At 38.9% G+C, this 20239-nt stretch overlaps 1 protein-coding gene across 2 annotated transcripts; it reads right to left on the bottom strand.

The window, feature by feature from the left end:
• Nucleotides 1-2240: 2240 nt before the first annotated feature.
• Nucleotides 2241-19627, bottom strand: LOC5514478 (xenotropic and polytropic retrovirus receptor 1). Of its 2 annotated transcripts, XM_001634618.3 has the most exons (15): nucleotides 19453-19627; nucleotides 18193-18244; nucleotides 16192-16293; nucleotides 14040-14263; nucleotides 10912-10959; nucleotides 10660-10761; nucleotides 9961-10044; nucleotides 9629-9707; nucleotides 8445-8632; nucleotides 7647-7826; nucleotides 7104-7245; nucleotides 6136-6318; nucleotides 5215-5381; nucleotides 4651-4784; nucleotides 2241-2579 (listed from the first exon to the last, which is right to left on the bottom strand). In XM_001634618.3, the coding sequence occupies exons 1-15, from the start codon at nucleotides 19519-19521 to the stop codon at nucleotides 2315-2317; spliced, it is 2019 nt and encodes a 672-aa protein (XP_001634668.3). In that variant the 5' UTR covers nucleotides 19522-19627; the 3' UTR covers nucleotides 2241-2314. The 2 variants fall into 2 exon arrangements, with proteins under 2 accessions (XP_001634668.3, XP_032240042.2); XM_032384151.2 differs by lacking the exon at nucleotides 19453-19627 and having other exon boundaries at nucleotides 16269-16293.
• Between the last annotated feature and the right edge of the window lie 612 nt (nucleotides 19628-20239).

Genomic DNA, 20239 nt, shown 5'->3' with positions numbered 1-20239 from the left:
GATGGCCTGTTATATCTCGGATTTTAATGGATTCTTTTGTCTTTTAACGATTGAGGTTTCCGTCGGACCTCCGGTAGTAAACTGGTGACAATGCGGCTTTAACAGGCTTGGTAGCGTCGTTAGGCGGAGCCAGGTCTCCTTCCCAAACTTTCATGAGCACAAAGAGGACGACGAGAATATAATACTGTAATAAGCACTCTAAAACGACTTTCGAACTTTTAAGTTCTAAAGTTAAAACTTTAGAAGCAAAACAAAAAAACAAGCAGACACAAAACAAAGGCACAAGTAAAAACACTAAACTCCTGTAGAAGATATTCAATTTTTTAATAGTATCAAAAACATCTATTTCACATATTCATACACAAACCCGAAAACCGTTTGAATTTCACTATAACAATAATATTATATAGAAAAATAAAAATAAGCTTTGAAAAAGATGCATCAAATATAACTACCTAAATTCGTCTATCGAGGGGACCTGGTAAGTTGGTTAGGCACATAAAGTATTCAACGTGATCAAATAATTAACATACTGTACTTGTTAACATACGAGTTTTAGAATCCTGAAACTCTCACGATTTCCAAATGGGAGTAATATAAAACTAACAAATAACATACTAAAAAATTGCAGTAATATAAAACTAATAATTCACTAACTGATGCCTTTCATTCTCCAGTCTTTCTCAATTCAGAATTTAGATGTGGAAATCTAAACAAAACATTTTTTGATCATCTTTTTATCGACAGAAATATTCTCCTGAAAGCCTGGAACAGGTCCATGGTTCTACCGCCTTCATCTGGCGAGGGAGTAAGGCAGAAATTAATCCAACAAAAAATATATTAAATACAAAATTCTGAAAATATATCAATTTCTTCACCTCAAATTGGGAATATAGTATATATCAGAAAGACATCTGTCGTGTACCTTAAAGCCGCATTGTCACCAGTTAACTTCCGGTCGATTACGTAACAATCTCCGATGATTTTTAACGGAAAACGCGAAAAATATTTCAAAATATTGAAAGCAGTATGTTTATTGGAAGTTTTTTTGAGGATGTGATTGATAATATAGAGCGATGGCCTGTTTAATACCTCGGATTTTAGTAGATTCTTTTGTCTTTTAACGGTTGAGGTTTCCGTCGGACCTCCGGAAGTGAACTGGTGACAATGCGGCTTTAACCCCCCATCCCCCACAATCATGGAAGTTCTTCACTTGTACTTCACTACATTCAATGTGTAACAGTCCCCGCTGGCCTTACTTTCCCACGGAGTATGGTCACACCGGTAGATGCCACAATAGCATGAGGTGAAGCCAATCACGCATTAGCTTCATATTACCATGCAGCCGTGAAACGTATACGTCATACAATAATGCCATACATAGCGAGTTATAACGACTTGTGGAGCAGCCAATCAAATAAGCACGAGATGTCACGCAATCCTGACAACTGAACGCAGCTCATCACAGTCACGAATCAAAATGGAATGTGACGTCATCACGGCAATGACGTGTATCAGCGTGAAGTCATCATGGCAATCACATGTATCCGCGTAAAGTGCGACGTCGTCATGGTAATCACATGTATCAATGTGGAGTGTGACGTCGTCATGGTAATTACATGTATCAATGTGGAGTGTGACGTCGTCATGGTAATCACATGTATCAATGTGGAGTGTGACGTCGTCATGGTAATCACATGTATCAATGTGGAGTGTGACGTCGTCATGGTAATCACATGTATCAATGTGGAGTGTGACGTCATCATGGTAATTACATGTATCAGTGGGGAGTGTAAAGTCGTCATGGTAATTACATGTATCAGCATGTAGTGTAACGTTGTCATGGAAATAAAAAAAAATTATCACCATGGGGTGTCACGTCGTCATGGCAGTCACATGTATCAGCGTGGAGTGCGACGTCGACATGGCAATCACGTGTATCAGCGTGGAGTGTGACGTCGTCATGGCAATCACATGTATCAGCGTGGAGTGTGACGTCATCATGGCAATCACATGTATCAGCGTGGAGTCCGACGTCGTCGTGGCAATCACGTGTATCAGCATGGAGTGGGACGTCGTCATGGTAATCACGTGTATCAGCGTGGAGTGCGACGTCGTTCTGGTAATCACGTGTATCAGCATGGAGTGGGACGTCGTCATGGTAATCACGTGTATCAGCATGGAGTGCGACGTCGTCATGGTAATCACGTGTATCAGCGTGGAGTGCGACGTCGTCATGGTAATCACGTGTATCAGCGTGGAGTGTGACGTCGTCATGGTAATCATGTGTATCAGCGTGACGTCGTCTTGGTAATCACAAAAATGTATCAGCATGTAGTGCTATGTCGTTGTTCTGGGCAAAGACCTGTGAGTTCAGTCTCTTCATGGACTTGGCCACACAGCTCGGCTTGCGGTGCTTATGGCTGGAGCCCAGGCCTCGAGTGTCATCCATCATTCGCTCTAAGTTCACTTGATGGTGGGAGTCATGTGGCATGATTGAGATGTCACGCACGGCACGGAACTGTCCACAATTATTTAGATGTTCATTCTCAAGACGGAAGAAGTTCCACACAAACCGCCTGCAAGAGAAACATGAACACGTCTTTTAATTGTGACGAATATTAGAGCACGATCAACCAATAGGAACAACTCTTTACATTCAAACGGATAAATAGAGCACGGTCAACCAATAAGAACACGTCTTTACATTCCAACGAATAATTAGAGCACGATCAACCAATAGGAACACGTCTTTACATTCAAACGGATAATAAGAGCACGATCAACCAATAGGAACACGTCTTTACATTCTAACGAATAATTAGAGCACGATCAACCAATAGGAATCCGTCTTTACATTCTAACGAATAATTAAGGCACGATCAACAAATAGGAACATGTTTCTACATTCTAACGAATAATTAGAGCACAATCAACCAATAGGAACACGTCTTTACATTCCAACGGATAATTAGAGCACGATCAACATATAGAAACACGTCTTTGCATTCAAACGGATAATAGGAGCACGATCAACCAATAGGAACACGTCTTTGCATTCAAGGAATAATGAGAGCACGATCAACCAATAGCAACACGTCTTTATATTCTAATGAATAATAAGAGCACGATCAACCAATAGGTACACGTCTGTACATTCTAACGAATAATTAAGAGCACAATCAATTAAAAAGAACACGTCTTTACATTCTAACGAATAATTAGAGCACGATCAACCAATAGGAACACGTTTTTACATTCTAACGAATAATTAGAGCACGACCAACCAATAGGAGCAAGTCTTTACAATCTAACGAATTATTGATTCAGGTATCACCCACCCAAATCAGGTACCGGATGGAACCATACTCCAAAGCCTGAACTGTGTCATGTGTCATTACTCTACCGCGGCATAGCAAAAAATGGCATGAAATTTTCCAATTCTCAATATATAAGCTCAAGATTCCGCATACAAGCAGTTCCTCTGACCAAAAGCTTAATTCCGAATTTTAAAGAAATTTAGAAGATATGAAATTTAGATATTAGCGAGCAAAGTTCGCCTAATTTCTGATCAGAGCCCGACTTCTCCATAAAAACGAGGATAATTAATACTTTAAACATTTGAAAATTGCACGAATCCATTAGAAAAAAAATACTTTTTGATATGTTGGTTTACATATCATAAGGGACCTCTATGCAAAAATTCAAGCTTACCGAAGTTAACTAGACTTTATTAGGGAAAACTTGCGATTTTTTTTTGGCTCTGTCCTCTACCGCTATATCATGCGCAGGGTCGTACCAGGTGGGGCACGTGCTCCCCAATATTTTCAAAAATTATAAGGAAATAACCAGTAGGGGCGTGGATGTGTCCCCATTGTTTTCTTAATGCTTCTGTATTTTGCTGTTTCTGTATTGTGCTCCCAACCCCCAATCTTTCGAGGTCTGCTACGGCTATGATGTGTATTGTAACCGCTGTGACACATGTAAAACTTTACCATCGCGTCATGTGCAACACTCCAACACTGTGTCATATGCAACACTCCAACACTGTGTCATGTGTAACACTCCAACACTGTGTCATGTGTAACACTCCAACACTGTGTCATGTGCAACGCTCCAACACTGTGTCATGTGTAACACTCCAACACTGTGTCATGTGTAACACTCCACACCTGTGTCATGTGTAACACTCCAACACTGTGTCATGTGTAACACTCCACACCTGTGTCATGTGTAACACTCCAACACTGTGTCATGTGTAACACTCCACACCTGTGTCATGTGCAACACTCCACACTTGTGTCATGTGTAACACTCCAACACTGTGTCATGTGCAACGCTCCAACACTGTGTCATGTGTAACACTCCACACCTGTGTCATGTGTATAACTCTACCATTGTATCATTTGTAACACTCCATGTGTAACACTGGCTTTACCCCCGGTGTAAGAACCATTCCGAGAGGACACCTATTCTATTCAGCTCTGTGTTCATCATGATTCATTCTACCAAACAAAAGAGGTTTTTGTGACGCAACACACAGGTTTGAATAATTACACCGGGATAGGGCCGTAACACTCTACTATAGCGTCTTGTGTGATATTTTTGTGTTTTTGGCTTTTTTTAAAGTCTTTGTATGTTCTCACTCACCTAAACACCTCACAGACAGAGAGGCATAGCTTGAGTAGTTCCGAATTCAATATATTGGCATCGCTCACTGATACAGTAAGCGTCCAAAGAAACCTGAACACGAGGTCTTCGAACATCGCCAAGTAGTAAAACACCTAAGTAAGAAACATATAAAACCGTGTCAGAAGACACTCCTTGTACCTCTTTGCATATCCATTTTCAGTTATAAATTACCTAAAAAATACACACCAATGTCTTTTAGTTTTGTTGATAAACCTTTGTATATTCTTCATTTTCCATTTTTCTAGTCTCTTGGTTGATTATATTTTACAGATGAAATAACCCCTTCTCAGCGTCAGGAAGAACGATGTACAGTAAATTGTGTTTCAAAACCGACGTTTTAGGATGTGCTGCGTTTTCTAAGCACCTTCAGGTACAGTCTTACCAAATTACGTGATAAAAAGCAATAGTACAGGAAACTTTAATATCGCCTCTTGCATGAATGGGTATCAAATAAAAAAGCAATAAGCATGTCTCCTCCCTCGTGGTCAACATAACCCGAGTTGTAACACATTGTTGTTTTACCTTTTTATAAACAGTCTCATCTCTCAGAAATCTATTGTCTGACGGAGCGTCCTTGTCTAGTAGACCCCAGTCCATCTTGATGTCCCACGTAAGTGTGTAGCACGTACTAAACACGGCCGATGCTATCCACAACATGAAAAAATAATCAGTTGCAACCGTGGAGCGGGCTGTTGAGCAAACGAAGAGCAGACATAAGTGAATAACCTATACCATAGACAATACTATTATCATATAAATAAAAACATATACTCTATATGATTGTACTACTACTACTATATGCTACTATTAGCATATGGATAAGAAAAAAATACACTAAAATTGTTGAAAGTTGGAGTTGGTTATAAAAAGACAAAAGTCTCATGCACCAAAGTCGAAGAATAAATGCTCTTACAACGCAACTAAACGTAAGTAAACTAACGCAATTAAACCGTAACAGTGGATATTGGTATGGGATGTTTGTTTTGATCACATGCGAGATTGGTCAACTAAGAACGTGTCTCAGTGCCTGAAGTGCCCCAAGTTTCAGTACCTGAACCTCGTTTGTGATTCGTAAGAAAATAATAAACATTCAAGACATATTTTGTGTTTACGTTTTAACAGTTCGCGCACAGGCTTACATCCTTCCGTTGTTATCATCAAAATTATTTCCCGTAAATAATTACAAAATAAGTGTCGAAATAAATCTCATAAAGTTGTCTTTGAGGGGAGAGAGAGACTCTTCTCCCCCCCTCCCCCCTTTCCCTCCTTGAAATCCATAAGATTTCGATTTTTTTACGATTTATTGACATCAAAGACAACTTTATGATATTCCATTCGACCTTTATTTTGTAATAAATCATTTACGGGAAATAATTCTGATGGTAACAACGGGAGGACGGTAAGCCTGTGGTCCGCGCTGTCAAAACGCCGTGGTCTACTTACCCAAGGTAGAGAAGACAACTACAAGGAATGAAGTGGAATATTTCCCAGCATTCACTAGATGTGGGAACACTAGCTTAGTATCACGGTAACGACGGATACACTGAGCGAAACGAAACCACGCAGGCAAGCAAGCAACCAGCGGTCTGATGCCGTAAATATTGGTTTGGCACACGTGTTCCTTTGCTGGAATGAAAGAGAGAAAAATGTGATAATTGGGGTAGTCAAGGATTCGCACCTTAATTGTTTACTACTCCATAGCCATAAGGTGAAGTTATAAAAAAAGGTAACATAGAAAGAATATAAATAAATGAATGTTAAAAAAACCGGTAAATAGTGGTTCTGGGCTATAGCCTTTGGTGGTGAAAAACTCTGATTTAATTTGATTCGGTGTAAAACATGCGACGCGCGCTACCGGGACCACCAATACAAAGTTAACCATGCGACACGCGCTACCGTGGCCACCAATACAATGTTAACCATGCGACGCGCGCTACCGTGGCCACCAATATATGTTAACCATGCGACGCGCGCTACCGTGGCCACCAATACAAAGTTAACCATGCGACACGCGCTACCGTGGCCACCAATACAATGTTAACCATGCGACGCGCGCTACCGTGGCCACCAATATATGTTAACCATGCGACGCGCGCTACCGTGGCCACCAATACAAAGGTTTGAGACAGTTAGCTAATAAGCATAGGAGAACATCATTTTTATTGACACAAGCTTAATAACTCGGAGGAATCCGCCCTAGTCTGATGTGCACTTAAGTATTGCTCTGCCTCGCTGATTGGCTAGTAAAGCTTATGTTAATCAGATAGCACGTATTGTTTGCATCCTAATTGGTCTGAATTGGTTCACTTCACAAATCTCTCAAAGTGACCACGCTAGCGCGTGACATTGCAAAAAAAAAAGGCGCGAGGCGAGCGCCACAAAGAAAATAATATACAATGGTTGGTACTTACATGTTTTTAAATGCCAGTCATACGAATAGAAACATATGATGTACTCAAAATCGAGCAACGCTACAACTAAACTATTGAGCTGATCAGCCAGCCAGAAATCAGCGAAACCCACATGATGAAATGGTGCAGTAACAATACGATACTGTGGACAAAAAGAAACGTTTTAACAAGAATTATACCAAAACATTGTGCACATTTAAAGATATAATAAAAATACAAAAAAAAATCATTTAAGTAAGGAGCATTTTGCCATATTTGGTGTCTATACGGTTATCTGCTTCCAAAAAATATCCATCCCACCCTCCACGGGATTTGAGATTTCAGTGGCTGGTGGTGCTTATTTGCAATGCCGATTTTCTTGAGAAGAAGTCCGTATTTTACGATAATAACACTGCTTTTTTGGCCTCTTCCAGAGATTGGAACTCCTGGGTTTAAGGTACGAGCTAAACTTCCTGCATGGGCAAGAGGGCAAGAGGGGAGGAGCGGGGCATCGGTCTCCCATAATGCATAATCCCATAATAACTTATATAAATCCATACTTACAAGAACCTTGAGAAGCCAGAATCTGGCCTTGAAGTAGCAACATCTAAACGGATTGAACATAAAGACGACGAGCAACGACACAAGCACGAGGTTTGGCAGATAATACGGGATGCCGACCACGTGACCAAACATAAATGCTGTCAGAGATAGTGCCCAGACTATGGCGATCATGCCAGCAACCTTAAACAATCGAAAGAAATCTTTTAAATAAGAAAATGACATTTAACACCCATTCTTAAATACGAGCCTATTAAGATTTTTAAAGTTCTTGTTAAAATATCCTCGCCCAGTTTTTGAAGAGGCGAGCCTCCTTACATACACACAATACAAAGTTAACCATGCGAAGCGCGCTTCCGTGGTTACAAATAGTTGTAATGTTCATTAAATACCTTGAGGGGGGGGGGGGGGGCTCCAAAGGTGTTCAACCAATGGTGGTACTCCGAAAAGACATTGACCATCTAAGGGGGGCTCTCACTTTTTTATGAGTTCTGCTGAAATCCTGGGGTTTGTTTAGGGGGGCCCAAAAATATCTTATACTGAAGGAATGAGGAGCTCTAACATTTGGTGTCCTGAGTTGATAAATTCAACCCGATAATTTCACTCCCTAACCACATTTTACATTTGCTGTTTGCACTGAAAGTTTTTAAATAGGTGCATACAGTAGTTATGCAAAGTAAGACAGCATTGCTTTCCCTTTAATTTTTGTAACTAGATACCTCCATTAAATGGTCAACCTCCATTTAGCGGCCACTTGACGCGGTCCTGTGGGTTGCCAACAGGCGCCACTGTATTACTGACCTCGAGTAGTTGCTGGTAGCTCAGATGATTCCTGGGATCTAGCTCGAATATCAGCACATGGTTTACGCCCGCCTTCCTCCAGCCCCAGGTATTGATCGCAAGAAGGAATGTGACGAGCACCACGAGGAAGATGCCCCGATAGGTCCGGATAACAACCTCCAGCTCACCCGAATGATCCGTATAAAATACTAAAACAACATGCACGAACGTATAGTCAGTATTAGATAAGCACCCCAACCATACGATCAACGACAAAACAAGGACCACGCCCATACGGTCGCCACGAAACCACGACCACGCCCACGCGGTAAGCACACTACGAGGACCACGCCCATATGGTCAACGGCAAAACAAGGACCACGCCCATACGGTCGCCACAAAACCACGACCACGCCCATACGGTAAGCACACTTTAATGACCACGCCCACACTGTCAGCAACAAAACAAGGACCACGCCCATATTGTCACCACAAAATCACGACCACGCCCACACGGTGAAAAGATGATAATTACCACGCCAATTCGGTCTTTACAAGACAAGGACCACACCTATACGGTTAATACAAACCAAGAACTGCGCTCTTATGTTCCTTGTATTAGCAAACATAATATTCTTACATATAAGGGCGCGGTTTTTACTCATTATTCCGGAATAGGAATAATTACAATGGAAAAATCGCGAGTCCGTTTATCCCGCGTTCCTATTCCGGAATGGAATGATGGCCATTCCACCAATTCTGCTACATGTAGCAGAATGACTCGAATGCCATTCTGAACATTCACTACCAACCATTCCATTTCCGGACTGATTGGAAAAAAAACGCGCCCTAAATGGTCTATGGAAGACTGGAGCCATTGTTACTGGAAATTTCTTGGGATTTTGCTGCTAGTCATCAGTTGCGCATATTGTTTGGATAAATGGATTTCCAAATGTTTTTGAAATCCAAACATTTGGATTTCAAGAACATTTCTGTGAGCCCACAATCTGATCCTGAATCAACAGCTGGATCACTCTGACTCGTTTCATACATCAAACGGTATTTCCACTTCAATACTAATGTGACAAGATTTCCTTTTTGGAAAGCATATAAACTTAAAAGAAACAAATGTTTTTTCTTCAATAGATGAAATAAAATTAGCAAAATGGGCTTGAAGCATAGTAAAATAACGAACTGTTACTCACTTGCAATAATATTGATTATTATCATCATAAAAAATATCCCCGCATAAAATCCGACACGGAAATTCACCCAGTCTCCTGTCTGAAATAATACAATTAAAAAAACAAAGCTCAGTTTCCAGTCTGAAAAATTATTCCAAAATAAAACAAAACTCGGTCTTATGTGTCTTGTACTAAATAAAAGAACACTGTCTTTATAATTGTGGGTGTTTTAATTAACTTGGCGTGTCATCTAATTCACACGTAACTGTAAAACATGTTTCCCGTAAACGGAACATCAGTACTTGTAGCAAGAGTCAAGGACAAAAATAAAAGTTAATATCTACTTTACTTACTGTTTCCGCTCCTAACGGTGGTACTCTTAGTCTGTTCATTGCCTTGGAGCGATTACCATGCTCCAGTTCCGAGATAAATATACTCTGCATGAAAAACAGTATAAGGGTTTCAGCAATGATTTAGGTATTTAAACAGTCTAAACACTATGTACAAGTTGCGTTCTTTAAGATACACTGTCAAATGCAACGGCAACATTGACTTACATCCTGATATGATACATTGTGCATTGCAGAATTCTTGTTGGCCTTGACAAAAATTTCAATTCTAGGATTGTAGTGTAGTGCTCATTGTCTACCTTGACTTCATCAAATTGTTCGCCAAAATGTAAGTTTTGAGTACTGTTATGTTTAAGAAATCCCAATTTTATAGTTCTGGTGACCATCAAAGAACTGTAAAAAATGTCCATGTCTGCTTAAAGAGTTTACCTTACAAGACAATCGAGACATTTGCCTGCTTCATGGAGGGCCTTGGGGGGGACTCTCATAAAAATAGACAAAGGGTGATTACCCTATCTTTAAGGGTATAAAAAACTGCTATCCTTTGGGGGTGTTAAAAATTGCTTCGACCACACCTTTGTGCTATTTTTAGGGGTAAGAATTTCTGTTGACCACACCCAAAGTGCTCTCCCCTTAGGTAAAATAGCTTTTGCTGATGACCACCCCCGCCCAACAATCCTCAATCAGGAATCCTGATCTTACCTCAACTTCTAAAATAAGGTCATCCACGTGCTTATTTGTGAAAAACAGCGAGGTCTCAACTTTCGATTGCCTATAGGAGACGCCACTCATTGTGTCAAATATCTGTCAAAAGAAAGCAATATTCATTGTGTGCCTGATTTTGATTGACAAGCTCCAGTAAATCTAAAGTTCTCTCCTAATGGTGTAGAATGTCTATATACAGTATCCATAGGGAAAATAGCATTCATTTTACAAAATTCAACTAAACTTTACCTTATCATGTTTCTTTAGAATTTTTCTAAATCCAGTAAAATTCAATTGCTACAAATAAAAGAATAACATTAGTTCTAGCACATGTAAATCACATTTCATTTTGTATTTGTACAGTATATAAGTTTAAGAAGTTATTCTGGTAGGCACAGCAGAAACTCTTTATTTATCTTTTAATTTTTTGTAACACTAGATATGTATTTTTATCGAGTGAATAAACGCTTATTATTATTATTATTTATTATTATTGTTGTTGTTGTTATTATTATTATTGTTGTTGTTGTTGTTGTTGTTGTTGTTGTTGTTGTTATTATTATTATTATTATTATTATTATTATTATTATTATTATTATTATTAGAGTAAGGCTCCAAATCAAATGCCCCCATGTGTGTATTGTAAGCAAGCATGGTCAAAAAGGGTGGTCACTGCAAGGGTGGTTACATCCTTCAGATTCAGGTTTACAAGTACAACCTGGAAGAAACTTAACAGCGTCGCGCGCGTTTTTTGCGTGTTTTTTTTTTGGGTACGTTTGAGTGTAGTGCATGCGCGGATTTTGCGTGTAAAACGCCGAGTGTACTGCACGATCGGTGCGTGTAGTTTTCCTTTGTTATGAAGGAATGTTGGCTATTGTTCGCTCGAATTTTTAATGCAGGGAGAACTATCGATAATGCCGAAAATACTTCCATACGAAAGCCACATAAAACGGGGACGTTTTAGTTGAAGCGTACGGGCATGTATGCATTAAAATAACGTGGTACGTTGTTCGTTCTCTCGGCTTGCTTACGAGAAAACTAATCGCGTGCTTTACCGATTGTGACGTTCTTTATAGCAAATTCAAGCTTAGATATATATGATTCTTTTTTGAGGGGTCTGTTTGATGCGCGAGTTTAAAAGCAAGGGAAAACAGTCATAGTTTAGTTTCCGCCGACATTGCACTGTCTTTGTTTCGTAAAGGCAAGCGAAGATCAATTGTCACCTCGCTCTCTCGGCTTGCGTACGGCTCAAACTAATCGACTACTTTGCCGATTGTTACGTTCTTTATAGCAAATTAAAGCTTAGACATAGAGGATTCTTTTTCGAGGGGTCTGTTTGATGCGCGAGTTTAAGAGCAAGGGAAAACAGTCATAGTTTAGTTGCCGCCGACATTATACTGTCTTTGTTTTGCAAAGGTACCTCGCTTTCTCTGGCTTGCCTACGGGCCAAACTAAATCGACTACTTTACCGATTGCGACATTCTTTATAGCAAATTAAAGCTGGATATAGAGGATTCGTTTATGAGGGGTCTGTTTGATGCGCGAGTTTAAAAGCAAGGGAAAACAGTCATAGTTTAGTTTCCGCCGACATTGCACTGTCTTTGTTTCGCAAAGGCAAGCGAAGATCAATTGTCACCTCGCTCTCTCGGCTTGCGTACGGCTCAAACTAATCGACTACTTTGCCGATTGTTACGTTCTTTATAGCAAATTAAAGCTTAGACATAGAGGATTCTTTTTCGAGGGGTCTGTTTGATGCGCGAGTTTAAAAGCAAGGGAAAACAGTCATAGTTTAGTTGCCGCCGACATTATACTGTCTTTGTTTTGCAAAGGTACCTCGCTTTCTCGGGCTTGCCTACGGGCCAAACTAAATCGACTACTTTACCGATTGCGACATTCTTTATAGCAAATTAAAGCTGGATATAGAGGATTCGTTTATGAGGGGTCTGTTTGATGCGCGAGTTTAATAGCGAGAGAAAACATTCATAGTTTAGTTGCCGCCGACATTAACATGTCGTTGTCGTCGTCAATTTTTACACCAGCGTTTACAACAAGCGAAATTTAAAACACTTCCTAAACACAACATCATGTCATGCAAGTGACAAACAACTAGATGTAGTGTCTGACTAGCCGGCGAGACTTTGTATACAGGGACGAAAAGGTGTGAATTCGCACGTTCGTTGTCGTTGGTAAAACTAACACACTGTCTGACTGCCGTAATCTTATTATGAGTATTTCTCGCGATTTAAACTAACATACTTTGTTTGACTCAGTAGCTCAGAAAAATTTGAGTGAAACCAATCTTTTCCGAGATGTAAAATGCAAAGGATATTTTAGTAGGACGATTCAGTCCTGTGCAGTGATTGTTTGACACGCCTTCGGTTCTATTTCGAATAAAACCTCACAGGCGCACATTTTTACATTTATTCCTTTCGTGCATCAAGAACCTCTCTGCTACGTTACTGGTTACTGACGGCAAATCCGTGAGCTTTCGTCGTTATTTCTGTGCAATTTCATAAAACGGCTAAGAACAGTGATATTTGAAACGGCTTTCGGTACTCTTCGGTTGTTTGACAAGCTGGAAGGAGTTCAACACACAACATTTGCTTTACTCCTACAACACATTGTGAAGTACAAACTAACATGAACCGAAAAATATATAGACTAAAGAATCGTAGGGATTTTAGTACGGAGCGCGGCTAAATATATTAGTTTGACACGGCTTCGGTAACTCTTTTCGTTGTTTGAGCAAGAAAGCACCAGATCAACACACAACCTTCGCTTTTATTCCTTCTTATTTAATACAAAACTTTTTACTTTCGCTTGGTAAAACTACTTGTATTAAGCCAAATTAGGCATGAAGTTTAAAGAAATCAGTTTTTATTGCCGATATAAAGTAAAGGAGCTAAAGTTGTATCAGGCTTTTGAATAGTGGTATTCTATCACATCTAACGCCAAACGCCAAAACATTGAGTTATAGCCACGAATACTGTACTCTCAAGGGATTCCATAGAAGTTGATGAGGCAAACAGGTGCGTGAAGTTTGGTGCGTGTAGTCCCCTCTAGGTGCGTGTAGTTTGAGTGTATGAATCTAATTACACTCAAACTACACGCAAAAAACGCGCAAAATTCGCGCAGAAAACGCGCACAAAATCTTAAGTTTCTTCCAGGCTGCACTGTAGGTTTGCTCAGAAAAGAAACTCTTGTTTTGCGTCTCTGTGTCTATCCTAGAAGACTGGAAACAGACTGGTGACACAGATTTGGATCTAAGTATGAACAAAAAAAAACAAAAAAAACAGCCAGGATTCAAAGCTGGGCCACACTTTAACACATGATTTCATGAATTCTCATTTTCATTTGGCCGAGCTAATAAGTCATACCTGATAATTTTGAACCAAGACCAGGCTGAGGTAGAACTCACTAAAGGCCAGCTTCATGTCGTTCATAGTCTTCTTGGTTTTGTTGCCAAGCTTAGCAGTCTTGGAGGCTAATGTCAACTTACTTCCATTCACTACGGTTCTGGCGGAGTCTCCCCTAAGGTTATCTAACAGGGCCAGATCATTCTTCAACGAAGTGAACTTACGATCAGCCTCAGCAATTTTTTCTGGGGAAGAGATAAGCAAAACATGTTTATAAACAGCAAATACTGTACCTGAGAGTCATGGCTGGATCATTCTATGCATTGCTGAATAAAATCTCACTTACAGGCCTGTACCCAGGATTTCTCCTCGGGGGGGGGGGGGGGGGGGGGGGGTGAAATCCACAATAATCAGACAGATTTGTTAGAGTGCTGTGAACAAAGTTGTACATAGGACAATTATTCTCTAATATTGATAAGATAATGCTTTGGTGTTTTTGGAGCTATAAAATCTGTAAAGTTTGGGAAATGTCTATTTAGTTGTTGCGAAAGACTATTTCTACGTTTTTTGTAAATTGGGCATTTGACAAGAAAATGTTCTTCGTTTTCCATAGTGTGACAGCGCAGGCAAAACCTTGATTCTGGTGTTATATAATTTTTATTGTAGCAACCTCTTTCAATTTGTAGAATGTGGTCGCTTATTCTTAGTTTTGTTAGTGACCTACGATATCCTATATTCGAAACTATAAGTAAATAATCCTCTAGTTTATATTCTGATTTGAATTCTCTGAATTTTCTTAGTTTGTTTCCTCCAATTGATCTGAAATTATCGTCAAAAAGGCTTGATCTCCTATCTTGTATTTCGATATCTTCTAACCTGTGTTTGAAGAACCGAAAGTGGACCTTTAGCCGTTGCATGGTGGTAAAATATGCTTAAACACATGAAGTCAAATTGGGCCATTCTGCACACTGCAGAGCATGCTTATGGAAGAGATGGGCCATTCTGCACACAAGGGGCTAGTTACACTTAGTCTATAGTGGATAGCATCATGTAGTCTATGATGCATAACACCCTAAAATCTATACAACCCTCCAATCTATAGTGGATAACACCCTGTAGTCTATGGTGGATAACACCCATTATCTAAGGTGGTTAACACCCTGTAGTCTAAGGTGGATAACACCCTGCAGGTTAAGGTGGATAACACTTTGGTAGTCCAAGGTGGATAACACCCCGTAGTCTATGGTGGATAACACCCATTATCTAAGGTGGTTAACACCCTGTAGTCTAAGGTGGATAACACCCTGCAGGTTAAGGTGGATAACACTTTGGTAGTCCAAGGTGGATAACACCCCGTAGTCTATGGTGGATAACACCCAGTAGTGTATACTGGATAACAACCTGTAGTCTATTGTGGCTAACACCTTATTGTCTAAGGTGGATAAAACCCAGTAGTCTATGGTGTATAACACCCTGGGCCGGGTTCCTAGAAAGCAGGTTAACGCTAACCCAGAGATAAATAAAGTTGTTATCCAATCAAATGTCTCTATAAGTAGTACTGCGACATTCCGCAGCATTTTATAACAATAGCATTATTTTTTTCTTTGCTTATTTTCCATTTGTTTATTTTGGGTTTACACATTCTTAGTATAAATCAATGTAAATTACCATCGCTTTTAGCAGTCACCGGTCTGAAAGAGTTCACATCATTTGTAAGTATCTCGTTCCATTTATTTGCTAGAATTCGTAAAATTATCTGTATACATAATGTTGCCGTACTTTGTAGAACATTCTGCCTGCTTGTAACTTGTTTGTTTTTAGCTATTTTCCTGATATTTATCGCAGCAACCGTCATTACCGTCATCACCGTTTCAATGGCAGATAATTTGTTAAATAAAATCGTTCATTTGTTACAGTTGTGACGTGTTGGAATTTTACTCTTTCATGGAATGTTTACCACCACACTAATCATATTTATCCGTGGATAAGCGCTAACCTACTTTCAAGGAACTGGGCCCTGTAGTCTAAGGTTAATAACACCCCGTAGTCTAAGGTGGATAACACCCTGTAGTCTAACATGGATAACACCCTGTAGTCTAAGGTGGATAACACCCTGTAGTCTATGGTGGGTGATGTCTTCTAGTCTTTGATTGATGTGACATTTGTTTCTGACCTGCAAAGAATGTGTTAATCTTACGCAGCTCCTCGTCACAAATCTGAAACCACTCATCTTGGAATTTGTTAAAATACCTCTGTATGTCTGAGGCTGGTGAGTCTAGGAAAGAAATTAGATCATGTTTAGTATCTGGCATTGGCAGTCTGACAGAAGCCTTAAACACGAGTAATGAACATGCTTATTGGGGGGCAGAAAATACAGTATAAGCTTCTGAATAAAATGAGAACAAAACTGTATTTGCAATAAAATGTAAAGACAGTAACTGGTTCTTAGACTCAATACAGTACATTCATAGAGGGAATTTTAATTGTTCATAAATCAATGACATTATAGTTGTAATGTGATAATGTCAATGTAAGTTAAATAAAATAAAGATTCACACCATTCAAGTGGTGCTTTTGTCATTGTTGGGATATTTTTAGGGGGAGGAATGGGGCACTTATTCTTGGGGGCACTATTTCCAAAATTTGAGGTCGAAGGGGGGGGGGGGGCGCTTATTTGGGAGGGATTGCTTATTAAAAGGAGAGTGCATATTTGAATCATTACAATACCCTAGTCATAAACTAAAGCAAACACCTGCAAGCTATTTATTGTTTTACCACTTTAGGTTTCAGTTTGGGTTGGGCATAAAAAAAAATGAAATTTTTTTTCAGCAAAAATGAGATCAAATAGTGAATTTGACTAATGTGAAAGTAGTAATTAGGTGCGAAAGGATACAAAACTAAAGAGCCAGGGGGTGGGCAGCAGAAAAGTGATAGGGGGAGGGGTGTGGAGGTTTCATTCATGCATGATCTTGTTTTGTCTCCAAGACGTGCAATAATTTTTATTTTCTGCAATCTTTTTTTTTTTGTGTAGTTTTGGATGCACACACTTTGCTCCAGGTCTTTATTGAGTATTTTTATGTTCCTTACCAATTCTTCCCCTACCCCACTTCATAGATCCGCCCCTAACATAGAACCTCGAGGTGCAGTACTGACATACTAAAATAAGCTTTGAACACAAGCATTTGCCCAATTTATGTGCAATTTTGCACACATGTAGAGTTGAGGGCACTCGAATTTGCATATGGCAGCTTTGAAATAAATTGCTTATTGCATATGGATACTTATATACTCCATGATAAAGATAAAATAAGATACTCTTTTGAAGGTTGATAGGTGCTGATGGAAATCAGTTTTGATTATTGTTTAATCATTTTCGCTAAAGACAACATTATGGTCTTGCACATTTTGTTGCCCAACTCAACAAAAATATTTGCAACGGGAATCTAAGGATGGAATTTTTTGCATATTGTCAAAAATCCCTTTCTTTTGGCATATCATTGCAAAGCATCATTACTCGAAATTAAAACTAGGTTTTATGGTAATCACTTGAATTCAAGACAATTGGCCATGTGTTTTTTGGTCTTGGAAATAAACTACACTCCTTTTTTTATAAGAACGTCCAGCCTGAGGTTTCACCAAATTTTAAGAACATGCTAAGAACATGCTGTGCTCAGATAGCAGAGGCTTTTTTCTTTTTAACTCCTGATGCGTTCTTAAATCCAGAATCAAATTGTGCTCATAGTAACAACATTTTTATTGCTAGTGATCATTAGTGTAATTCTCTTCCTAATAATTTATTGGGTATTATATTCTTATATACACTAAAATTTAAGAACATCGTTATGAAAATATTCAGCCTTATAAAATGCCCCAAAAATAAGAACGGCCCAGCCTCAACTGAAAAATAGACGTTCTTATAAACAAAATGAGTGTTTAAACAGATTAATCAATATTTTTAGCCTTGTTTGATTTCTCTTGTTTTAATTGTTAATTTGCCTAGCAACCTGAGTTTTTTTTTATTTTGGATAGCCATTTCTATAACATTGCTGGAATGCATATTCTAACACCATTGCACTGATGCCTGTCTATCAATGCATTTTTTCTTTTCGGTTGTTAGTATACAGCAAGTATACAGTATACATACGTAACATGAGAAAGCAGACAAAGATTATACCTTCTTTAGGGGGCATTTTTTCAAATCCTGAGTATAGGACTTCCTTCATTTTCTGAAAGAAATTACATTGCATGCAGTTATACACAAGGCATGATTTTACAGTGTGGTCATTATGGTGAATTCGTCAAGTAAACATCAACCCCCCTGCTAAAAGAACCTCTCACAAGCAGACGGCTCTCCTTTCAAAACCTGACAAAAGGACTTAACTAAAAATAAAATGAAGTATTATCTATACAATGTATTATCATTATTTTGCATTCATCATACACAAGCTTCTTGCTGCCCCCTATAATGATATACAATAAAATACAAACACAGGGTTCAGAATAATTTGTCAAGATCTGTTTTATTATTTTAGCTTTGAGGAAAACGATAAAAAGATTAAACTACTATAAAAGGGCTAGATTAACCATCACTAGCTATATAACATGCTTGCTATCTCTATTGCAGCATTACGATGCCTGACAAAATGACAATAGTATGTTTTTAACAAAAGGTGTTGAACACAGAAAAAATTTAAAAACATAAAATAAGCAGGAAAGTGAATGCTGCTTGGCAAGAAAGTTGACATGACTCAATATGTAGAGCTAGATGTAGCACAAATTCAAGTTTTTCGTCACTCATGCATCAATTGGTCAAATCATCGTCTGATATTAGTCCCGGTTAATTTTGTTGGTGATTGGAGATGCCGTCCCATGTAAAAAGTGTTACAGTCAAGACATTTGTGCAAAGCATCAATTTTCTTATTAATGTCAAAGAAATCAAGATATTTGAATAATCGCGTTTCTTGTAAGCAATTTCAGCTGATCGATTGGTCAAATACAATAAACATAAGCAAGGCCACATAAAAAAATTGTTTCTGGTCGCCTCCAGCGTCCAGAATTTGTGCCGGTACAACTTTGATTTTTTTCTTATTTCAATTATGTTTCTGTAAAACTTCTAGAATCATATAAGTTTTGGGTATTGCGCCCTTCGATAACAAGAAATGGCAAAAGACAGACATCCAATTTCGCCATACATCGGAAGTTGTTTTCATGAAAAACATTCACTGCACAAAAATTGTCGTACTAGTGCCTATGATTGAATGAATTCTTTTTTCCACCGGAAAGCGTAATGTTGATAAAATAATAAAATCATAAAAACCGCCCATCCGCATGTTCCCAAGAAACGAATCGCGACCAGAAACGCAAGATTTTTTCATGTGACCTAACTGCGCAACTTCGAAGGCCGACTCGCTAGAGGAAATGTGTTTAATCATACCTCGTATTGAATGTACTGGCTTCGCCATTCTGGAGTCAAATGTGTCCCTAAATGCTCCGTAAACTTCATCTTTAGAGTTGGTTTGTTAAACTCTACAGTAAATCTAAGGGTAAAGGCTCAAATCATATTTTGCCGACTGTCGGCTGCCATCTTGGAAATGTGTTGTTTTTGAATACGCGGTTTGTGAAGCACAGCGGATTTCCGCAGCCACGTGACCGTCTTTGACTGAAAAGCATTATGGGTAAATGCTCCAAAGCGCATCCGTCGAATCAAGTGCAATTTTTTTAGTACAGGAAAATGGTGCAGAAAATACGCCGAATTGTTCAAATTTTTAGTAGAAGTAAAAAATTTGGCAAGATGGTAGATCTCGATTGTTGGTATTACAAGTAATTTTGCAATAAGACGCCACGCCCTATAACGTATACATACAGTATTATAGGGCTGCGTATAATTAACCTTTGAATGGACAATGTCCAATTTAATTAATGGAATGATATATCTGAACTCATGCAAAACATTCATTTACTTCAAATAAATAGCTTTTCATAGGATGCCACACCCAATTCTGTGAACTTACAGTCTATTTTGAGAACAAATGAATAGTAATGACGTAGGCCAAATACTTATTACTTTAATACATAACATACCACGTGCAAACATCTGTTCCAAGCTAAGAAAAGTTAAGTTTCTAAGAAAAGTTTCTCTACAAAAAAAACTCACGTTTTTTTAATGGAACGATGTTTTATCATGCTCGAAAACTGGAAAAAGCTTATTTCAACTTCTTGCG

Source organism: Nematostella vectensis, chromosome 8, assembly GCF_932526225.1.
Source record: "Nematostella vectensis chromosome 8, jaNemVect1.1, whole genome shotgun sequence".
NCBI lineage: Eukaryota > Metazoa > Cnidaria > Anthozoa > Actiniaria > Edwardsiidae > Nematostella > Nematostella vectensis.
The sequence above is the reverse complement of the archived record's forward strand: the minus strand, read 5'-3'. Positions and strand labels throughout refer to the sequence as shown.